Below are 21,632 nucleotides of genomic sequence, written 5' to 3'. Positions count from 1 at the left end.
GCGGTGTTGGGTCCTGGAGTCACATGGCCCACTGGCTCCACACCAGAGCAGTTTCCGCCAGGGTTGCTCTATCACTGATAATCTAGTTTCCCTCGAGTCTGCCATTTGAACAGCCTTTTCCAGATGCCAGCACCTTGGTGCCACCTTTTTTGATTTACAAAAAGCTTAAGACACAGCCTGCCACATTACATGAGTGAGGTCTGCAGGGCCCGCTCCCAATTTTTATCCAAAATTTCTTTTTGCTCCATACTTTCCGTGTCCAAGTTGGTGCCTCCCGCAGTTCCCCCATATCCAGGAGAATGGGGTCCTGCAGGGCTCTATTTTTAGTGGCCATTAACGGTCTAGCAGCAGCTGTCAGGCTGTCCGTCTCACCTTCTCTGTATGCAGACAACTTCTGCATTTCATACTGCTCCTCCAGTATTGGTGTTGCTGAGCTGCACCTACAGGGAGCCATTCAAAAGGTGCAGTCATGGGCTCTAGCCCACGGCTTCCAGTTTTCAGCCACAGAGTCATGTGTCATGCACTTATGTCGGTGTCGTACCGTTCATCCGGGACCAGAAGTTCACCTTAAAGATGATACACTCACTGTAGTGGAGACATATTGAGTCTTAGTACTGATTTTCGATGCCCTATTGATGTGGCTTCCTCATCTTTGTCAGCTGAAGTGGAATTGATGGCAGCACCTCAATGCTATCCACTGCCTGAGTAACACCAACTGGGCTGCAAATCGCTCTATGCTGCTGCAGCACTACAGAGCCCCTGTTCAATCCCTCCTTGACTATGGGAGTCTGGTTTGTGGTTCAGCCGGAGCCCACAGTGTTGTTTACTCGACCCAGTGCACCACTGTGGCGTTCGACTGGCAATGGGAGCTTTTAGGATGAGTCTGGTTGCCAGCGTCCTGGTGGAGGCCGGAGTCCCTCCCTGCTCCCTAGTTATGTTTCACATATTCATAGTTATCCTGAGCATCCAAATTACCATCTCCTTTTCGCACCCATGGCAGTTCATCTCCCGCATTGAAGGCACAGGTCAGGGCTTACTCGAGGTCCATTCATGTACACCTCCATGGCGTACACATAGGCTGAAGCTTCGCCTGGACCTTTCATATGTTCCTAAGAACTCAGTTAACCCCATGGCTCTCCGATGGCACTTCCTCTCGATTCTTGACATGTACTAGGACCATGAATTGGTTTACACAGACGGCTCAATGTCTGATGGTCATGTTGGCTTCGCATATGTTCATGGATGACATATTGATCAGCACTCCTTGCAAGATGGCTGCAGTGTTTTCACTGCAGAGCTGGCAACCATTTCTCGTGGTCTTGAGCGCATCTGCTCATGCCCTGGTGAGTCATTTCTTCTCTGTACTGACTCCTTGAGCAGCCTACAAGCTATCGAACAGTGCTACCCCCACCATCCTTTGGTAATGACCATCCAGGAGTCCATCTATGCCCTGGAACAGTCCAGTCATTCCATGGTGTTTGTATGGTCCCCAGGTCATGTCGGAATCCCAGAAAATGAACTTGCCAACAGGCTGGGAAAACAGGCTACACGGAAACCGCTTCTGGAGATCGGCATCCCCATAACTGACCTATGATCATTATTTCGCTGCAAGGTTTTTCAGCTTTGTGAGATGGAAGGCGTAATCCCAATATGCACAACAAACTGCCTGCCATCAAGGAGACTATGAATGTGTGGAAGTCCTCCATGAGGGCCCCTCGCAGTGACTCTGTGGTTCTCTGCCAGTTCTGCATTGGCCATATGTGGCTAGTACATGGTTACCTCCTCTGTCCTGAGGACCCACTTCTGTGTCGCTGTGACTCCCAAATGACAGTCATCCACATCTTGCTGGACTGCCCACTTTTAGCCCCTCTGCGGCAGACTTTTAACCTTCCCAGCACCCTACCTTCGGTGTTGGACAACAATGCCTCAACAGCAGATTTAGTTTTACATTTTATTCATGGGGGTGGTTTTTCATTGTACCATATAAGGGTGGGCATTTAGCCTTCTCTCCAAGGCCACCACGCTCCCTCCATTTTAACTCTGTCACACTTTCTTTGCATTTGTTTGTCTTGGTGGTCGTCATTTCCCTACATGTGTTCATCTCGCCTTGTCTTTTTGGGGTAGACATTTTAATGTGTTGCAGAGTGGCTGGCTCATCCTCTCTTATCATTGTGATCAGCCAGCCCAGACCATCTGCTCTATGGTTTTAATACGTCCTTCTACTTTTCTTTGTGGTGTATTTTTTCCCATTTTCTGTTCATTCCATTCGTTTTCTTTAGGTGTGGTTCCCTATTCCTTTTCCCCCCTTTTACTTTCTAAAACGTACTTTGGGTGTTTTTGTACCTTAAGCCTTGCTTGCATCAGGAAAAAGGGACTGATGACAGTGTAGTTTGATCTCCTTACATCCCAAACCAACCAACCAACACCCGTGTCCCTATGATGGACGAATTACATTTAATACAATTTCAGGTCACAATGATAACAGTTTAGTTCTTGCCTTGAATAACAGTCAAATATTGCTTTACATTTAATTCTGAAATTGCTGCACTGATCTGACTAATGACACAAGTTTGTTCCTTTAATGTGAACCAGGGTGCTGATGCTATCACACTGGCTGTCAAAGAGTGTGGTGCGTGGCACTGCACTGTGATATAAATAGACTTCCTGCAACAGCGGTGTACGGAATGTCCTGAGGGCGTGTCTTCATCACCGTCTTTCTTTTATGGCAGCATCTGGCAGTTTGGTCTTTAGTTTGTGGTGCTGTCATGAGATACCAACTTTGACATGGAACCTCACTCGTAAGACGACATTACGTCGTAGGTACTAACTGAGGGCATGTCACATTGAAAAGCAATAGATCTCTCTCTGTTGATTGCTCTCCTGTAGAACATGACCTAATGTGTATGTAAGTGTTTGCTAGAGCATCTACACAACTAAAAATGAAAATAAAAAAATATTGTGGAGGTGTGGCAAGTAAATAATGAAACTACTATCGGAAATGTGATTTATTGCAAACAAAGTTAGAACTAATTTTTATCCTCTTCAACATATGCCTGCTCCCCCTATCCATACACCACTGCACATGAGTCTTCTATTGTTCAAAGTAATGTTGTAGGTCATCCTTTGTCACTCTCCTTAACAACTCTGCCATTTTTTCTTGTACCTCTTCAATATGCTCCCTTCAATGCAGTTTTCACTCTGGGAACAGATAAGTCACAGGGAGTTAGATCTTGTGAATGCAAAGGATGTTAGAGTGAAGGAATTTGATTGTTGGTTCACAAAACGGCATTTTGGGCTGATGCATTTTCCAGACCCAGAATCCAAGCATTGGTCTTCCACATATTGAGTCGTTTCTTCCTTACTCTTTCTGCCAGTTTGATTAGGACTTCTTTGTAGTATCCCTGATTAATGATTTGACTGTCAGGCATCTATTCAATCTTGATAATGTCCCTGATAACAAAAACAAATAAATCACCATCGCCTTCAGTATGGACATTCTCGTTAGTGCTTTTTTTCATTCTTGGCAATGTGGGAGTCTTCCAGGGCTTTGTTTCTGGGTCGTACTGGAAGATCCATGTTTCACCAGATGTGATGACACACTGTACAAGCTGTGGATGGAGATTAGAGTGGCAGTTTCCCGCCGCAGAGCATGTGGCTGGCGGTTGCTAAGGGGGCCATGGCGAGAGGCTAGCGTTTACATGGCCTTGGAAAAACCTGAGCAGAAGCTTGGCAGGAGTGCATATGGCAGTGTTTTTGCACTTGGAGAAATTTATATGCCAGAGAAAAATGTATGCGTACCTGCTTTCTTGTCACGTTTGTAAACAGAGTGATAAGCGGTTGCGTAATCACTGAGGTCAATGCTTGCACAGAGTGCATCCCATGTGGCTGATGCCATACGCTCGTTAATGAAGTAAGATAATTGTAGTTTTTTTGGTAGGGATAAAGGATAGGAATACTTTATTTAATTTCTATATTAATGAGTGAGATTGCCAGTGACAGTCCGATAAGCGATGACGTCACGGCTGTTGAACGACTCCAGTCCTGCCACTTTATTGACTTTAAGTCCACATACTAAAGCAATGGTAACCCAGCCATTACCTTTTTGATTGGCTTCATTGTTGCTAAGGGTAAAGTTCAGAACTCCACCACAGAAAACTGATGGACTGTGCAGGATGACTTGTGCACCTACATAGTTCTTGGTCTTGATAGTAATATTGTCTGTTGTTTTATAGCCAGTTGGGCAGGCACGCCTTCTTCTCCTATAATAACGTGGCATTTTCACTGTGAGTGGTCAATGCTGCTGCATGTGCAGCTGCACTAAGACTGACGCCTTCTTAACAAAATCATTACTTATACAGACAAAACTGTTGCATCCTTGAGCCCCAGGTTTGCGATGTACGACTAGCAGTTCTCGACTGACACTAACGATCAGAAATTTTCGAAGTCTGACATTTGCGTTTTATCCCATACATGTGCTGTAGCCACTATAGCGGCATGTGTACCCGATTGCTTGTCATGATCAGAAGATCAGCAGATCAGAAAATGTATGCGTGCTAAGAGTGACAAGGAGGTGCGAGTTGGCACTCATGGACAGAAAAATATGTAAAGCTAAATTATGTAGATGCACCACAAAAATATATAATAGTTTAAAAGTTACTGTTGTCTTAAAAATTGTCAATTTATGAAAGTTCAGAAGCTAATATCTCGGCAATGCTTTGGCTGATTAATATGAACAAAGTGTTCATGGATGTGGCTAGTAGAACTGCATCAAGCAATCGTAGTGGATTTAGCAGAATATGTATCATTTTTTAATGAGAGGTCGGAATATGGGATTCAACTGAGAGAAACTGTGTTTTTGGTAATAAATAAATAGACAAAACTAGCGGCAGCATTCTAAACTCTAAAGAGGTAGGTATTTTTATTTAGTATGTATTAATAAGTATGTATCTTTATTTGCTTATTTACGTTCAGTATCACAAATCCGGGAAAAGCAAAATCACACCACAAGAACATTATCTGTGAAAAAATGAAGGCAGATACAAAAAAAATTGGACTCAAGATTGTTATTGCCCAGAAAATTTCCATATTTTTTTAATGTATCGTATGTGTTTCGTGTTTAGTTTTAGAATATTCATAAATTTTTTGTCAAACATTGTTTTGAGTTAGGCAGTCATTTCGAGGGTGCATAGGGTGGCCATCTGTGAAGGCAGTTGAGTTTGACCGACGCTAAGAGCCAGATGTGCCGCTCATCTGGGGCTGGTATTGGGTTGGTAGCCATGATCGGGGACAAGTATGTATGTAGCGATGTTCGAAAACGATCAAGTTTAGCGCAATATAGTGGTTTAGGGCAGCAGACAGCAGTGTATTTTGTGAACTGTGAACAGTGCCGTGATCGCGACATATGAATTTTATAGTGAAGTGTTGTAGCATCAGTTATCAGCAGCTGCCATTACCTAAAAGCCCCTCAGACTGCATTTTGTGTGTTAAGTCAATATTGTCACAGAAGGAGCTGAGTAGCACAGTCACTGTGGTGTAGTGGTTATAATGCTAGGCTGTTGCAGGGAGGATTGTGAGTTCAAAACTCACCTGAACTGTAAAATTTTAATTTCTGTATTCGGTTCAAGTACATTCTAGAAGTATCCACAAATGTCAAGAATCATTATACTGGAATGTTCTGTAACTGTATACATACCGTATGTGTTCTGGCCGGAGGCAGTTCGCTCCACACTCTTGTTTGTGCAAGTGCTGAATAAACCTTCATTAAGTGAAGTTAGTGTTCGTCATTCATCTAATTACACCTTCTTCTACGTGATAATATATTGGACTGTTTCTGGAAAAATTGAAATAAACTACTTGTTTAAATTATAAATAAATGTGAGTGACTCAATATTTTTAAATTTCACCACAATACCTGCCTGAATTTTTTTTAATATTTTATTTCATCTTGAAAATTGAGTTTACGACAAGTGTGAGCTGGCACCCTATGACGAAAAACATAGGCAAACATTGAGACCAGCCACATCTCTGGGCTGCTCAAGCTGAGAGTTGAGTGTAACAAATATATATATTTTCGTGCTGTAGCACATTGGTGCTCGAGCCAAACTATACAATCTATAGTGTGTAGGGCCCAGTACCATTGTAACACATCACCAAGTCCGGTTTCCCGTTGACTTGTTCCATGACATCAGAGCAGACGTTCTTCCAATGACAGCTTTGTTCCTGAGAGAGGTTTTTCAGAACCAGTTTTGCACAAACTTTGGTCATGTTTAATTCATCATCCAAAATTTGTATTACTATCTTCTTTACTTGCTCACCATGTATGTGATATCCCGAATGCTCAGATGTTGGTCATTCCACATAGTTTCATTAATCTTCTGAATGTGTGCCTCATTCCCAGAACTCACAGATCAACTGGAAAGTTCATTATCTTCAACCTCTTTGTGACCGTCTGAAAACAGTTCGTGCCATTCAAAAACTCATGCATGTGACCTAGCATTATCACTAGACACATCCTTTAACATATAAAAACATTCCATTGGTGACCTTTTTAATTTCACAGGGAATTTGGGTTAATGTGCTACTCAATTTTAAAGTTCATCATGCTCATGGCACTACTGCAGAACAATATCCTCTACAACTAAGGCTCAAAAGCAAACTGAAACAGACCTAAGGATGAAACAAATGGTGACTGCTGCTCTTGAACTTTCAATGTCTGCTGCATTCCAGTACCAACCTCCCACCATGCGGCAGCGCGACAGGAGGTTGTATAGTTGTATGTTGTATATTTATCACACCTTGTGTATGGCTACATTCTGGCTATTAAGACTTTTGTAGCTGCATATTTCACCCCTTCCTGTGCCAAATTTGGATTAGGGTAATGCAGATCATTTTCCCTTCTAGTGTTGCATTCATGAACATCTCTGTCACTACACTATGTGATCAAAAGTATCCAGACACCACCAAAAACATATGTTTTTCATATTAGGTGCCTTGTGCTGCCACCTACTGCCAGGTACTCCACAGTAGCGACCTCAGTAGTCATTAGCCATCACGAGAGAGCAGAATGGGGTGCTACACGGAACTCACGGACTTTGAACGTGGTCAGGTGATTGGGTGTCACTTGGGTCATATGTCTGTATGCAAGATTTCCACACTCCTAAACATCCCTAGGTCCACTGTGCCCGATGTGATAGTGAAGTGGAAATGTGAAGGGACACGTGCAGCACAGAAGCGTACAGGCTGACCTCATCTGTTGACTGACAGAGACTGCCGACAGTCGAAGAGGGTCATAATGTGTAATATGCAGACATCAATCCAGACCATCACACAGGAATTCCAAACTGCATCAGGATCCACTACAAGTACTATGACAGTTAGGCAGGAGGTGAGAAAACTTAGATTTCGTGGTTGAGCAGCTGCTCATAAGCCCAACATCACGCCGGTAAATGCCGAATGATGCCTCACTTGGTGTAAGAAGCATAAACATTGGATGTTTGAAAAGTGGAAAAACGTTGTGTGGAGTGACGAATCATGGTACACAATGTGACGATCTGATGGCATGGTGTGGATATGGCACTATCACAGCACAGGCCTACATTGATGTTTTAAGCATCTTCTTGCTTCCCACTGTTGAAGAGCCATTCAGGGATGGCAATTGCATGTTTCAACACGATCAAGCACCTCTTAATAATTCATGGCCTGTGGTGGAGTGATTACACGTCAATAACATCCCTGAAATGTCCTGCACAGAATCCTGACTTGAATCCTATAGAACACCTTTGGGATGTTTTGGAACGCCGACTTCATGCCAGGCCTCACCGATCGACATCGATACCTCACCTCAGTGCAGCACTCCATGAAGAATGGGCAGCCATTCCCCAAGAAACCTTCCAGCACCTGATTGAATGTGTGCCTGTGAGAGTGGAAGCTGTCATCAAGGCTAAGGGTGGGCCAACACCATATTGAATTCCAGCATTACCGATGGAGGACGCTACGAACTTGTCATTTTCAGCCGGGTGTCCAGATACTTTTGATCACATAGTGTATCAAACTTGGATAGATAGTTGATAACAAATTTCATAAGTGAATAAATGTAGCATGAGGCTGTGGTTAATATTCCCAGTTCCTTAAACACATACCTCCAAGATCTACATGTGGGAACTTCTGTAAATAATTGGAATCCTTTTCTTGTGTGCAATGAATACTTTTAAACTAAGCAAGGAGTTACCCCCAAAATATTATAACATGAGGCATCAGCTAATGAAAATACACAAAATACTTTAACTTAAACACCTCTATATCCCAAAAATTGGCAATTATTCTTACAGCAAAACTAACCGAACCTAAATGTTTTAGCAAATCTGCTATATGGTTTTTCCAATTTGTTTTCATCAGTATGCATATGTAAGAGCTGTATTTTTCTAACATGTGTATTATTTCTTGTTAGTGTACTACGTTAATAGGAAGTGGAGTATTTGTAACAGGACAAAACTGGATGAACCATGTTCCTGGATGGATGAATCGCATACTCACATGCCAATAATGCGTTCTCTTTTAAACTCACTGACTTGATGGTACAGTTCGTGCATATGACTGTGAGGCATCCTGCATGTCTGCTCAAACCACACTGATCCATTACCTTCAGTTTATAGTGACGACGACAGCTGCAGGCACATTTTACCAGTAAGTGGTGTTGCGTCGTGATATCAATGTTGACTTTGAACCCATGGGGCCAACGTGGTTCAAATGCTCATGATTTCTGCAGAATGTATTAATGTACATGTCCTGCGAGTATGAATGTCCCATCTCTAGTTGTTCAAGGTGTTATGTTTTTTCTGAACATGAGTATTGGCACTGGGCAGCAGTATTGACATCTTTGGAGTTGCCTTTTTTCTTTATAGAGGCCTAACAATAGCATATTTCAATCTTCTTGGGAAATCGCTGTGAGTTAATGCTGCATTACATACATGGCTAAGAAAATTACTTATTATAGCCTTACAACATTTTAGTGCCTTGCTGGAGATATTACCTGTCCTATATGAACTTTTGATTTTAAAAGTCATGATCCTCTCCCTTATTTTAGTAGAGATGTGAGATTAACTTTTATTTCACTAAATGTCCTCTGTATTGCTTCTTCAGCATACTGTTTTGCTTGTTGTTCTGAATTATTTGCATGTAATTACTAAAAATATCTGCTGCACATGAACAGTCTTTTACAATGTTTCCAGACTGTTTAACAGCAATAGTGTCATCTCCTAAGGCTTCTTTTCCTGCCTCTTTTTTAAGAATATTCCCTGTTGGTTTGATTTTATTATATGATCTGTCAATTTCAGACGAGATGTGCATAATGCTGGATTTTTACAACTTTTTGTAATATGTTACAGTACTGTTTATAATAGGGAAGTATTTCTGGGTTATTATTTGTTCTAAACAAAGATTGTTAGTCTAAGATAAAATGAGAAATCTGAACAGCTAAAGTGTTTCTGTGTGTGTGTGTGTGTGTGTGTGTGTGTGTGTGTGTGTGTGTGTGTGTGTGTGTGTGTGTGTGTGGCGCCCCCGCGGGCGCGCGTAACCAGTGGATATTGCTTATTACTTAAACAAAAATCTGTGTACTTTTTAGAGAGAAATATCTGTACTTAAAGAAATATTTGTATGTTAATAAAGTAAAATGTGTAAAAGTTTCCTTCTTCTGCAAGTGTCAGTTACACTTACTTGGTATTCTGAAGCAACTAGTGATTTATTGTGGAAATGCCGTTTGATCAAAGTAGTTGTTGATGAAAGCAGCAGACGAGGTAGTTAAGGATGCATTTCTTTCACATAGTGTCTCAAAACAGGTCACTCTCAATAGTTGTAAGAAATAAGGTCAACTTCAGTGAGAACCTAAGACAATTGTTTATCTTTCAGAAAGACTAAATAGTTTTAGACAATCAAAAATCCAGGATGGAATGTAATAATATTATGGAAAGGATAGTTGCTACTCACCATATAGTGACTCAGCATCTCCGCTATTTGGTAAGTGGCAACTATCTTCGTCATAATATTGTTAAATAGGTCTAGACTTACTTTATATATAAAAGTATTCTTTCATTGTTTTCTGCTGAAAAATGAGCATGTTATATATGTTTCCTTCAAGTGGTACTGGGTGACGTGTTGTAAATTGTGAAGTGTTTCCTCTTCTTTGAGACAATACTAATTCAGAATCTGGCTAAGCCACTTGATTTTGGTTTTGCAAAATTTCTTTAATGCATCCGACGTGAAAGCTACGATGCAGCCAATGCAGAAGGTATGTATTCGTCAATCAGTCGTCAAAACTGAGTATTCAGTTTCTTTTGAAGTTGTACTTAGTGATTTGTTGCACCACGAGAATAAAAGGGCTAAGCCACAAATGAAAGCTGTAGCAGGCCTTGAACTGTTCTTCTTGTTAATCCTTGTTTCTGTTCTGGAGCTTTAGTGATGATAAAGTATTCGTCTCATTATTACACAAGGTGTCACAACTTTCACACAGTTTTGTAACATTACACTGAATCTTCAGAACTTCTGTCAGTATTTTTCCAGTCAGTGTTCATATAACTTCATTACATATTAACCATATGCAATTTATGCTTTTTTACAGGTTTCTGTAGACAATAAAAGCAAAGTACGGTTTGTGGCACTACAGCGCTTGAGTGTCGGTTACCAATTACTGAGTCTGCACTGGCTGAATACACGCACTCTGGCTGTTTTGGACACATTGGAGCAGCTGCATCTCGTGGATGTTCGGTCACATGAGGAGCTAGAGGTTCTGGACCTAGCAGCTGTTGGCCTGGTATACGCAACAGCACACTTCAAGGGTCTTGCAACTGGTGGAAATGTCAGCAAAGCATTGGTATGCTATTTTCCAACAACCACAATGTCTGACATTTTGTGTACTCTATAGCTTGAAACTGTTACATTCTCAAACTGTGTATAACAACATCAAAAATGTGAAAGAGCCATAGAATTTACTTGGAAGTTTGGGTGAGAAGAAGTGTTACTTTGAAAAAACAAATCCAGAGCCCCCAGTTTTGTAATAAATACAGTACACTTCATCTCAGGGCAGAAACGCAACTGGAGGAACATTGTTTGAAATGGTCAGGAAATGATGCATTCCACATTCCTATCAATATAAGCCAAATAAGCATATATAATGTTTTTTGGGAAAAATGAAGACTGTAACTGAAAGAGCTAAGTTGTCCTCAACCAGTAGATGGGTTTGAACACCACTGTGCTTTACTGGATGCAGTCTTCATGGAGATTCTATGCTCTTGGCTTCCTCCAATCTTTGACTGACAGCCCTTTTCTTACAGGTTGACATACTGTTTAATGTGCACTCTGAACCACAGTGCAATGTGCCATTTTCACATTAACAAATCATTGGCAGAGTGATAAGTGAGAGAAAAATTCTAGGACCAATTTTTGATTGGACCTCCAACATTTTGGTTTGTAAATTGCACTTACCCAGTTAGCAGTGGTTACACATGACTTACTAGTCACTGTTGTTTTACCATATATGAATGAGGTTTGGTAACTGTTTCTCCTCAGATCCAGTACACATTATAACTCATTTCTACTTTGTTGTTGTCAGTGGAATGTACAAGAAATCCATGAAATGTATACTTCCATACATATATGAAGCTCAAAGGTTCAAAACTACTAATTCCAAGTTTTTGACATGAAACAGAGTAAATACTAGTAACTGATTTCTGGCATAATTTCTGCAAGAAAATATATGGAGGTACATGAAACTAAGCCCTTAATGTCAGTTTATGACAAGTAAAGAAGTTCCTACTTATGACAGTATAAAACTGAAATGATTTTTCCCCACAAACATTAGTAGTTCTCGTATATTTCATTTATTGTTCCTGCATTGTTAATTTTAATTTGTTCATTTTCCAGGCCTTAGCAGGGGAACATGCCTGCTATAATTCTGTAGTCAGCTTTGGAAGCCAGCTGCTGCTGTTGGGCACTAAAACATTTCATGTGTTGTCAATCAGAACTTGGAATGATCGTCTAGCACACCTTGTGAAACAGGTGAGTTGTCACATTCTGCTCCATTACTGTAATGAGGGATAGCATCATGCATTATTGCCACTTTTGATAGTTGGCTATAATTGTAATAAGTAAAAGAAAGAGATTAAATTATTGTTGTTCTGTCACCAAACAAATATGACAGATTATAGCATGGTGTTTTACATGTTTATTCCATTAGCATGAAAACGGCACATCTCCTGTACACGTCTTAGGAGGTAAAAAGGATGGTTCCTAAACCTTCTATACTTTTTTCCTTATAACGTAGGATAAAAATTAAATGACCTACACCCTTTGTTTTGTTAGTCCTGTCATGTGTTGTTATCACCCCCTACACCCCCCATCTCATTCCTTACACACACACGCGCGCGCGCACACACACACACACACACACACACACACACACACACACGACCCTGCTTGCCCATAATTTCCAACACTCATTTTCCTTTTTGAAGGGTTCTTTCCTGCTGTCTGTGTTTTCCTACGCTCTTTTACTGAAACATAAGTAACTCTGGAAGACTTGAAATTATTTTGCTTTTGCTATTTATTTTTCAAGTAAGGAAAAAATTGTTTAAGTCATGTAAACTGATAGTGTTGCTTGTAATTAAACTGTAAACTGCATCATGTATCTTTCTATGAAAGTGTAGAAGTGGTATAAATTGGCAATGGCCTCTTACTTTGTCTCTTGGTATGTGCCTTATCAGCCCGAGTTTCCATACTGTACTGAGACCAGTAACGGATTAATATCCCAACCTAGAGGATGAGTGTTCTGCTTTGTTTTCTATTTCCATTTTGCTTGTCTGATGAATGGGGTATCCCTTGAAAATATTTGTTCATGAATTTCATATTTTTTGGTTGGGATCCAACAGCAACACAGTGATGGTTGCTTTGAATATAATTACATTCATAGGGAGAGAGTAAGTTCAGTAAACAACATTAAAATGTTTCATTCATGCATAACTAACAGTAAGTGGTATGTTTTCCATAACCTATGCTTTCCAACAATGTGTTTGTAGTAACTAGTGTTACATGCTACATGTAACTATGTTGCTTGAGAAATAAAAGTAGCAGACTCTTAGATGAATATAGTAAGTGTGTGCTTGTGCGTGTGCCTGAGCGTGTACTCTTAGCTCATTACAGGTTTCAGCCAAAAGCAAGCAGAGTTTTCATTCTTTTTTGTTGATGGCTCAATGCTTCTAGTATTCGGCAAGAGGTCTTCTTTACTTCAAGATTATTTAGATTCTTATTTGAGCATTTTATTTAGTCTGAGACACTTCCATTTTTGATAAAGTAAGTAATAAATGATGTCGTATTTGCCCAACTACAAGATTAAGATTTTTTTCCCCAGCTTCATGTTCGAAAATACGGGGTTGTCTTACATTCACAGATTAAACTACTGCCGGTGAAGTCAATATTTTTACATTACTTAAAAGACTAATATGGGGATTGGCTTACATTTACAGATGAAACTTTGGCAAATGAAGTCACTTGAAGATTGATTCTGAAGAATTTGGGAAGGTTGTGTAGTGCCACAAAATCGCAGACACTAGTGTTCATACTAGGTGTGTGAAAACTAATGAGAATGACAACACTGAAGATGATATGGCAACCTGTGTTTTTCTACATGTGTAGACTTGTGTGTTCATTCCTTTCAGATGCTCAGGCAGAGTTTCAGCTCTATAGAATCATCATGTGACTTTTGGAGAGCAACCATCAGTGAAGTTGTGTGTGTGTGTGTGTGTGTGTGTGTGTGTGGGGGGGGGGGGGGGGGGGGGGCGTTACGAAAATGAAACAGTGGGATTTAGAGCAACGTTATGCCATCAAGTGTTGTGTTAAAGTTGGGGAATCCATTGGTATGAACATTGAATGTTGAAACAGGCATATGGAGAACATTCCTTATCAAGAGCTCAAGTTTTTGACTGGCCCAAAACATTTTTGGAAAGCTGAGAACATGTTAAAGAGGAACCTTACTCAGGGAGACTCGAACTTCAAAAACCACTGAAAACGTCGAACATTTGTGTGCTCTTGAGAGATCGGATTCACGTTTAACAATAAGGATGATGGATGAGCTGTTAAACTTACACTTTCACCATATGTCAAATTTTGACCAAAGTTTTGCACGTTCAAAAGGTCTGTGCCAAAATGGGTCGATAAACCTTATAGCAGAGCAGAAGGACCGTCAAAGAAACGTGTGCACTGATCATCTTGAGAGGAATGACAAAAAAGTTCAGGCGTGTTATTACAGATGGTGAATCCTGGGTTTTTTAGTATGATACTGAGACAAGGAGCCAAAGTGAGGAGTGGCACTCTGAGACATTTTCTTGAATGAAAAAAGCTCGAATGAGCGAATCAAAGATTAAAATAATGCTGAATTACATTTTTGGCAATAGGGTATCATGCATAAATAATCTGTTCTTCCAGGACAACCTTGTCAACAAAGTGTTTTTCAAAGATGTCCTTGAAAGGCTCAGGAGAAGGGTGAGACCAGACATTGCAGACAACTGGACACTGCGTAATGACAATGGCCCATGTCACACGGCCAATTCCATCATGGAATTTTTGACCTTAAAACGCCTTCCTGTTGTTCCATAGCCCCCCCCCCCCCTCCCCCGCCATTCACCTGATCTGAGTCCTTGTGATCCTTTTCTTTACCTGAAATTGAAAAATGTCTTAAAAGGACACACGTTTTGGACTCTGGAGAACGTTCAAAAGAATGAGAGTGACATGTTAAAGGCCCTATCACTTGAGGCCTTTCGTTGCTGCTACTAGGACTGGGAACAACTTCGCCTGTGTATTGGTGCTGAAGAGAACTACTTTGAAAAAAATAAAAACTGTGATAGATAAAAAAGAATCAGTTCCATTACTTTACTCCCTCACCTTGTACTCCTACTTCTGGCACAGTCACAGGTAGTGCCTAATTGACTGTGTTTTGTTTTTATGAGCAATTATTTAATGTATTTCATTCATTCATTCTTTCTTTCACAAGGATGTTATTTATTTAACAACATTGTGTGAGCCAAGTGAGTACTGCAGCTGACTGGTGTCCATCTGCCACATAACATAAGCTGACAGCTGTTGCTCCTGCCACACATGCCAAAGTTGTTGAGAGGCCAAGCTCCATGACACTGCATCAAGGAGGTCAGAATCTGTTCTGACCTCCTCGTGCCACATAGGTCTTGAGTCTCCCTCTACGATTTTTACCCTCCACGCTGCCCTCCAGTACTAAATTGGTGATCCCTCGATGTCTCAGAACATGTCCTACCAACCGATCCCTTCTTCTAGTAAAGTTGTGCCACAAGCTCCTCTTCTCCCCAATTCTATTCAGTACCACCTCATTAGTTATGTGATCTACCCATCTAATCTTCAGCATTCTTTTGTAGCACCACATTTCAAAAGCTTCTATTCTCTTCTTGTCTAAACTATTTATCGTCCACGTTTCACAGTCAATACATGGCTACACTCCATACAAATACTTTCAGAAACGACTTCCTGACACTTAAATCTACACTCAATGTTAACAAATTTTTCTTCTTCAGAAACGCTTTCCTTGCCATTGCCAGTCTACATTTTATATCCTCTCTACTTCGACCATCATCAGTTATTTTGCTCCTCAAATAGCAAAACTCCTTTACTACTTTAAGTGTCTCATTTCCTAATCTAATTCCCTCAGCATCACTTGACTTAATTCGACTACATTCCATTATCCTTATTTTGCTTTTGTTGATGTTCATCTTATATCCTCCTTTCAAGACACTGTCCATTCCGTTCAACTGCTCTTCCAAGTCCTTTGCTGTCTCTGACAGAATTACAATGTCATCAGCAAACCTCAGTTTTTATTTCTTCTCCATGCATTTTAATTCCAACTCCGAACTTTTCTTTTGTTTCCTTTATTGCTTGCTCAATATACAGATTGAATAACATCGGGGATAGGCTACAACCCTGTCTCACTCCCTTCCCAACCACTGCTTCCCTTTCATACCCCTCAACTCTTATAACTGCTATCTGCTTTCTGTACAAATTGTAAATGGCCTTTCGCTCCCTGTATTTTACCCCTGCCACCTTCAGAATTTGAAAGAGAGTATCCCAATCAACATTATAACCCTGCATTCACCTGACCAAAAGTCTTGTTGCTCCTGCCACCGAACTTCACTAATTCCCACTATATCTAACTTTAACCTATCCATTTCCCTTTTTAAATTTTCTAACCTACCTGCCCGATTAAGGGATCTGACATTCCACGCTGCGATCCGTAGAACGCCAGTTTTCTTTCTCCTGGTAACAACGTCCTCCTGAGTAGTCCCCGCCCAGAGATTCGAATGGTGGACTATTTTACCTCCGGAATATTTTACCCAAGAGGATGCCATCATCATTTAACCATACAGTAAAGCTGCATGCCCTCGGGAAAAATTATGGCTGTAGTTTCCCCTTGATTTCAGCCGTTCGCAGTACCACAGCAGCAAGGCTATTTTGGTTAGTGTTACAAGGCCAGATCAGTCAATCATCCAGACTGTTGCCCCTGCAGCTACTGAAAAGGCTGCTGCCCCTCTTCAGGAACCACACGTTTGTCTGGCCTCTCAACAGATATCCCCTCCGTTGTGGTTGCAACTACGGTACGGCTATCTGTATTGATGAGGCACGCAAGCCTCCCCACCAATGCCAAGGTCCGTGCTGATGTTACCAAACTATATTATACTCAACAAAGGAAAAAACTTGACTATTTCCATAGTAGCAATGAAAAAGGGACTGCAAGAAAATGTTTTTCCTAGTTAGCTGCCTTTTCATTTGTAGTTGGGGCGGAAATGGCTTTAAAATTGGGCAGATCCTCAATAGTTGAATACATTTTTGGAGAAGATGGTAAAAGTCTGTATAGAGGCCAGTGGTACACATACGTGTGTTGTACAGCAATATTAACAATGCGTGTGTTGATGGAATAGCAGAAATTAAAGGTAGTGTGTCAGCTGCTGGTTCTATGCAGCCAGTGAGAGAGCATCAAGGAGACGACATGTTGGGTAGCAGAAATTGAAGAAAATGTTGTTATATTCTCATTAAATTTTAAGACAGATGCTCTATATCAATGAAACAGTTCGTAATTTTGATTAGTGAAAATATGTTAAAAATAAAGTTTTCTCAAAGGACCTCTTTAAAAAAGGAGTATTCTTATACTTGTAGAAATACAGTATATTACATATGAATTCTCATGACAGATTATACCAGCTATTCCTCTTTGTAAGGAAGCTGAGCTTAGTAGAAGCATGTTGCCCACCGCCTTTTTCCTGCTGACTATGATAGTTTTTAAAATCCTAGTGGGCAATTTTTTTGTGAATGTACTCTCGGTGTCTTCAGTGTATATCATAATCTTTAAATTAAGACTGAAAATCAAGGAAAGTGTTTTATTACATGAATTAAAATAGCAGTGACAAGAAATAAAGCAGTCTGGCAGTTGTTATTCGCTGGAGTATGTACAAGCTATTATTATGATGGGTTCACCACTCTGAAAAGCATTTAAAAGCCTCTGCCAGTGTCTCCCCAGCAAGGAATAGATGGACTCCCTTCTGTCTGCATCTGGTATAAGTGAATGGTCAAATGTGACATTGTTTTTAAAAATGATTGAGCATTGTGTATCTGAGGCAGACCACAGAAACCAACCAGGAATTTGTGGTAAATTTGGAAAGTCGCGTAAACGTTGCATTGAGGCTGGTCGTTGCACCAGTCGTCATTTTTAATCTGTGAAATGAATTCAATCTGGGGCTGGCAGGCCTTCTTGTGTCCCAGAATTGGGTTCTTTAACCCACTTGTATATGAGGGCAGGTGTCTCTGAAACACTATCATTTTAAAAGTGTAACATTATATCAATGTTTGATAGGTAAACTGCAAATTTAAGTGAAAACCTGACCTTCCTTCACTTACATCAGGATTAAATTGTTACATGCAGCATTGGATTTCTATGCAAAATCGTGAAATTTTCGTTCTTTCCTAGGATCGGTACCTGGAAGCACTTTCACTCGGAATGGATTTCTACCATGAAAGAGGGAAGGCAGTCATTGGATTGAAAGGCCCTAAAACCAAAAGAAAAGAAATAATTTGGCAGAAGGTACTAATACATGCTGTTGTGTATGACCCTGATAATTTTTGAAAATATTGTGATATAAACAATCAGTCTGTTAAACATAATTTATACTATGTTTCAGGTGCTGGAGATACTGAACATTTACATAGATGAAACACTAATTCATGGTGGCAGTACTGATACCTATCAAGAGTCCATACCTGCATGTGTGGAATACTGTGTGTCATTGGATGTAATGTGAGTGGTGGTCGTAGTTTAGGTATCAGACTGAATTTTGCCGTAAAGCACAACGGATAATGTTGCTATGTTCCTGAGTAACTTCTGTTTGTGATTTTGTGTCAGATTCCAAAACTTATACAATTTTCTGCAAGTTTTTTGTTGTTTTGTGGCTTGTTAAAGACGTTTATAGTTTGGTAATACAAGTTTTTGTTTGATTTCACAATGTCTTCTGAGGTGCATTATTATTCTGATGCTGTGAGTGCTGTGTGTGAAATGAAAGCAGAGTGTTTCTTTGATAGCTTCTGTTGGGTGAATTTGGCTGTCTAGGTAGTTGTGAATGTGAGAAGTTATACATACACCATGAGAGAGAGAGAGAGAGAGAGAGAGAGATAGAGAGAGATAGAGAGAGATAGAGAAAGCAGTATTAGCAACAGTCTGAATGGTTCAATGTGCCATGCATCAATCACCTACATGCGAGAAGTTGCTTTTCCTCTTTTTTGGCTGTTATCTCCATCCTGGAATTTCCACATTGGTCACAATATTGGTAATGATCATATCTCCAGTTTTACTTGCTAGACACTGGGCCACATCTCCCTTATAACACAATGCTCAAAATGTTCATTTCTTAGAAGAAAAACTTTAACTGCCACAAAAAGCTGTTGAATAAAGATTATTAATCTCTCATCCTAGTTTCCTTCCAGCACTAAACATTTACACGAAGAATACTATACATTTTTCCATACTTGGTGAGCAAGTATCAGTTTATGATCCCCAAGGGTCAGGCATAAGTCTTCTGGTGAAATTAGGCTTACTGTCGAGCTGTAATGTCACACTATCCTTGGTGGGGACAGAAGGCTTTCTGTTGATATGTGAGTATTTGATATCAACATTTTTTTTGCCTCTCTCCCTGAAGATGTATAAAGACTTGTTTAGAGCTGCTCCTGTTAGGCAGAGAGATATGCTGATGGTGATACCTTCAGTTGTTGCTCAAATAATGAGTGTACTGGACACATTGTGTTCCCTTTTTTTACACCACATATTTTGATTAATTTGTATTCAGTCCCCACATCTGTGTTTGACCTCCACATTTTTCATATTTTTTTTAGAGATTGTGTGGGGAAGGTCACTCATTACCCACCATGCTATCTTGTCAGTGCGGTGGGTTGTCAGGTACTTGTACAGCAGTAGCCTCCTGATCACACTGGGATCATACCATCGATGTCCGAGCTGTTGAGCCGTCACCTCCCTGTGCATGCTGTGAAGTAGGTGCCTGTTCATGTGTGAGCACTGGGACTCCAGACACTGGCTACCATGCCCTGGGGCCTTTGCTCTGGCTGGTTAGCAGTTGTGTGGAAACTTCTTGTTTGCAGTAAGCAGAATTGTGGCAGATATTTGACATGAAATGACCAAAATTGCCAGCCAGTGGCCACAAGAGCCCAGAAGTCTTTTCAGACAGACCACAATTCAGGTTCGATACGTATGACCTTAAGAGCTTTCTTTCCCTCCTTGGCTTCACTGTGGAAGAAAAACAACACCAGATGACATCTGGACAGTTATTTCCCTCTGTTACTGGTTTGCACCCAAACAGGTGATGGATCCTATCTCTCTACTTAACCAATGTTTTTTGTGGAGGATATAAAAACGTATGTGGCTATCCCTCTTCTGTTAACGAATTACAAAGTGGTTCCATCTTAATTAAAATGACAAATCCTTCTACCCATCCCAGTGTATTACTCTCTTATAAACAACTTGGTGATGTACCTGTTACCATTACACTCGACAAGAACCTTAGTATGGTACAGGGATTAATTTTTCACAGGCACCTAACACTGGAGATGGACTAAGAACTACGTGAACACTTGGAGGAGCGAGAGATCCACTTTGTACATCGTGTATGTCGAGGTCCATCATGCAATAAGTCAGACACCAGTGAATTCATCCTCACTTTTAAGGAACATTTTCTTCCAGAAAAGATCAAAATTATGTGTTACCACTGTGATGAGAAGCTATATTCTCTACCCCAGATGTGGTGTTCTACACGCCATCTTTTGGGCAAATGTCTTCCTAGCATACATATGATGTGGTTGGCAGAGATTGTGGCTAGCCACTTCACAGAAACCATATGCGCTAACACCTGTCTACGTCAATTGCAGGAATGGACAAACACTCTGATCCCCGAAGTATGCTACTACTCAAGGGATACAAAATCCACTGTTCACCTCTCATATTTTGGAGCTCAGAAAAACTGTGATTGTTTGTACCAGTCTTAGTGATATTGATCTTTCCCACTACTGTGGCCAGGTAATCAGCAGGAACTGATGTATTTACTGCAACACCAATACCCAGTAGCTTTGAAAATAAATTTGACAATGGACACTCCCCCCTTCTCATGATTAATGTGGTGCCATCTTCAGGAACCACTCTATCTTGGGAACCCTTTCCCTAAAAATCAACGTATCAGAGACCTGACTCCAGCCAGTGATTGAAGGAGCCACAGACGGAGAGTCCCAGGGCTGCCCACTCTTTGTTTTGTTCCTACACTCCCAATAGATAAACCCTCATGTAAATATCAACTGCCAAATGTGAAAGAGGAGGAGGAAGAGGAGAAGAAGAAATCTCAGGAGAAAGTTACTCCTGTCACCCCGGAGGTGCCATTCCCCCCATGCCATTGGATTGCAAACCATGTTCATTGATGATGTTTACCCTCCACCAATAGTGACTCAGAGATCTTGACACATGACCTGCTCTCCAGGTTACTTCATATCTAACCAGGACACCCTCAACATGATGATCCAATAGAACTGCAGTGGATAATATTGCCACATGCTAAGCAACAGGAGCTACTAATTTCTTCTTGTTCGCCCATATGTGTTGTTCTCCAAGAAACATTCTTCACTGATGATCATTCACGAACTCATCAAATTTACCATGCCTTCTGTCAAAACTGTACTGACCCTGAGAGAGCATCTGGAGGGGTCTGTAAATTAGTTCGCACAGATGTTGTCATTGAGTAGATAGCAAGTGTATGGGAAGCAATAGCAGTGCAAGAGCAAATGATCCACTTTTCTAATGTTTATTTAGCTCACCTTCAGATAATCCCCTTAATCCAACAACTCCTCTCCTCCCCCCTTTTCCTCTGACGGATTTCAATGCCCCTGCCTCTCACTCCTACCCCTCCTCCTCACTCCACACCATGAGGAAGTACCACCTTGTCTAGTAGGGACCTTCTGATTGACCAGCTTCTTTCTGGTCTTGATCTGTCTCTCCTCAATCACAGTCTTCCTAACCACTTCAGCAC

The 21,632-nt window shown here is 40.8% G+C and overlaps 1 protein-coding gene across 1 annotated transcript in view; it reads left to right on the top strand.

The window, feature by feature from the left end:
• Nucleotides 1-21,632, top strand: part of LOC124789310 (vacuolar protein sorting-associated protein 8 homolog) — a 219,150-nt gene that overhangs the window by 53,918 nt on the left and 143,600 nt on the right. Inside the window, exons 7-10 of the mRNA XM_047256624.1 lie at nucleotides 10,613-10,864; nucleotides 11,914-12,048; nucleotides 18,026-18,139; nucleotides 18,237-18,352. Coding sequence (XP_047112580.1) covers nucleotides 10,613-10,864; nucleotides 11,914-12,048; nucleotides 18,026-18,139; nucleotides 18,237-18,352 — 617 coding nt within the window. The remainder of the gene's footprint in view (nucleotides 1-10,612; nucleotides 10,865-11,913; nucleotides 12,049-18,025; nucleotides 18,140-18,236; nucleotides 18,353-21,632) is intronic.

This window comes from Schistocerca piceifrons, chromosome 3, assembly GCF_021461385.2.
Source record: "Schistocerca piceifrons isolate TAMUIC-IGC-003096 chromosome 3, iqSchPice1.1, whole genome shotgun sequence".
NCBI lineage: Eukaryota > Metazoa > Arthropoda > Insecta > Orthoptera > Acrididae > Schistocerca > Schistocerca piceifrons.
This window is presented reverse-complemented; position numbering and strand designations above follow the sequence as displayed.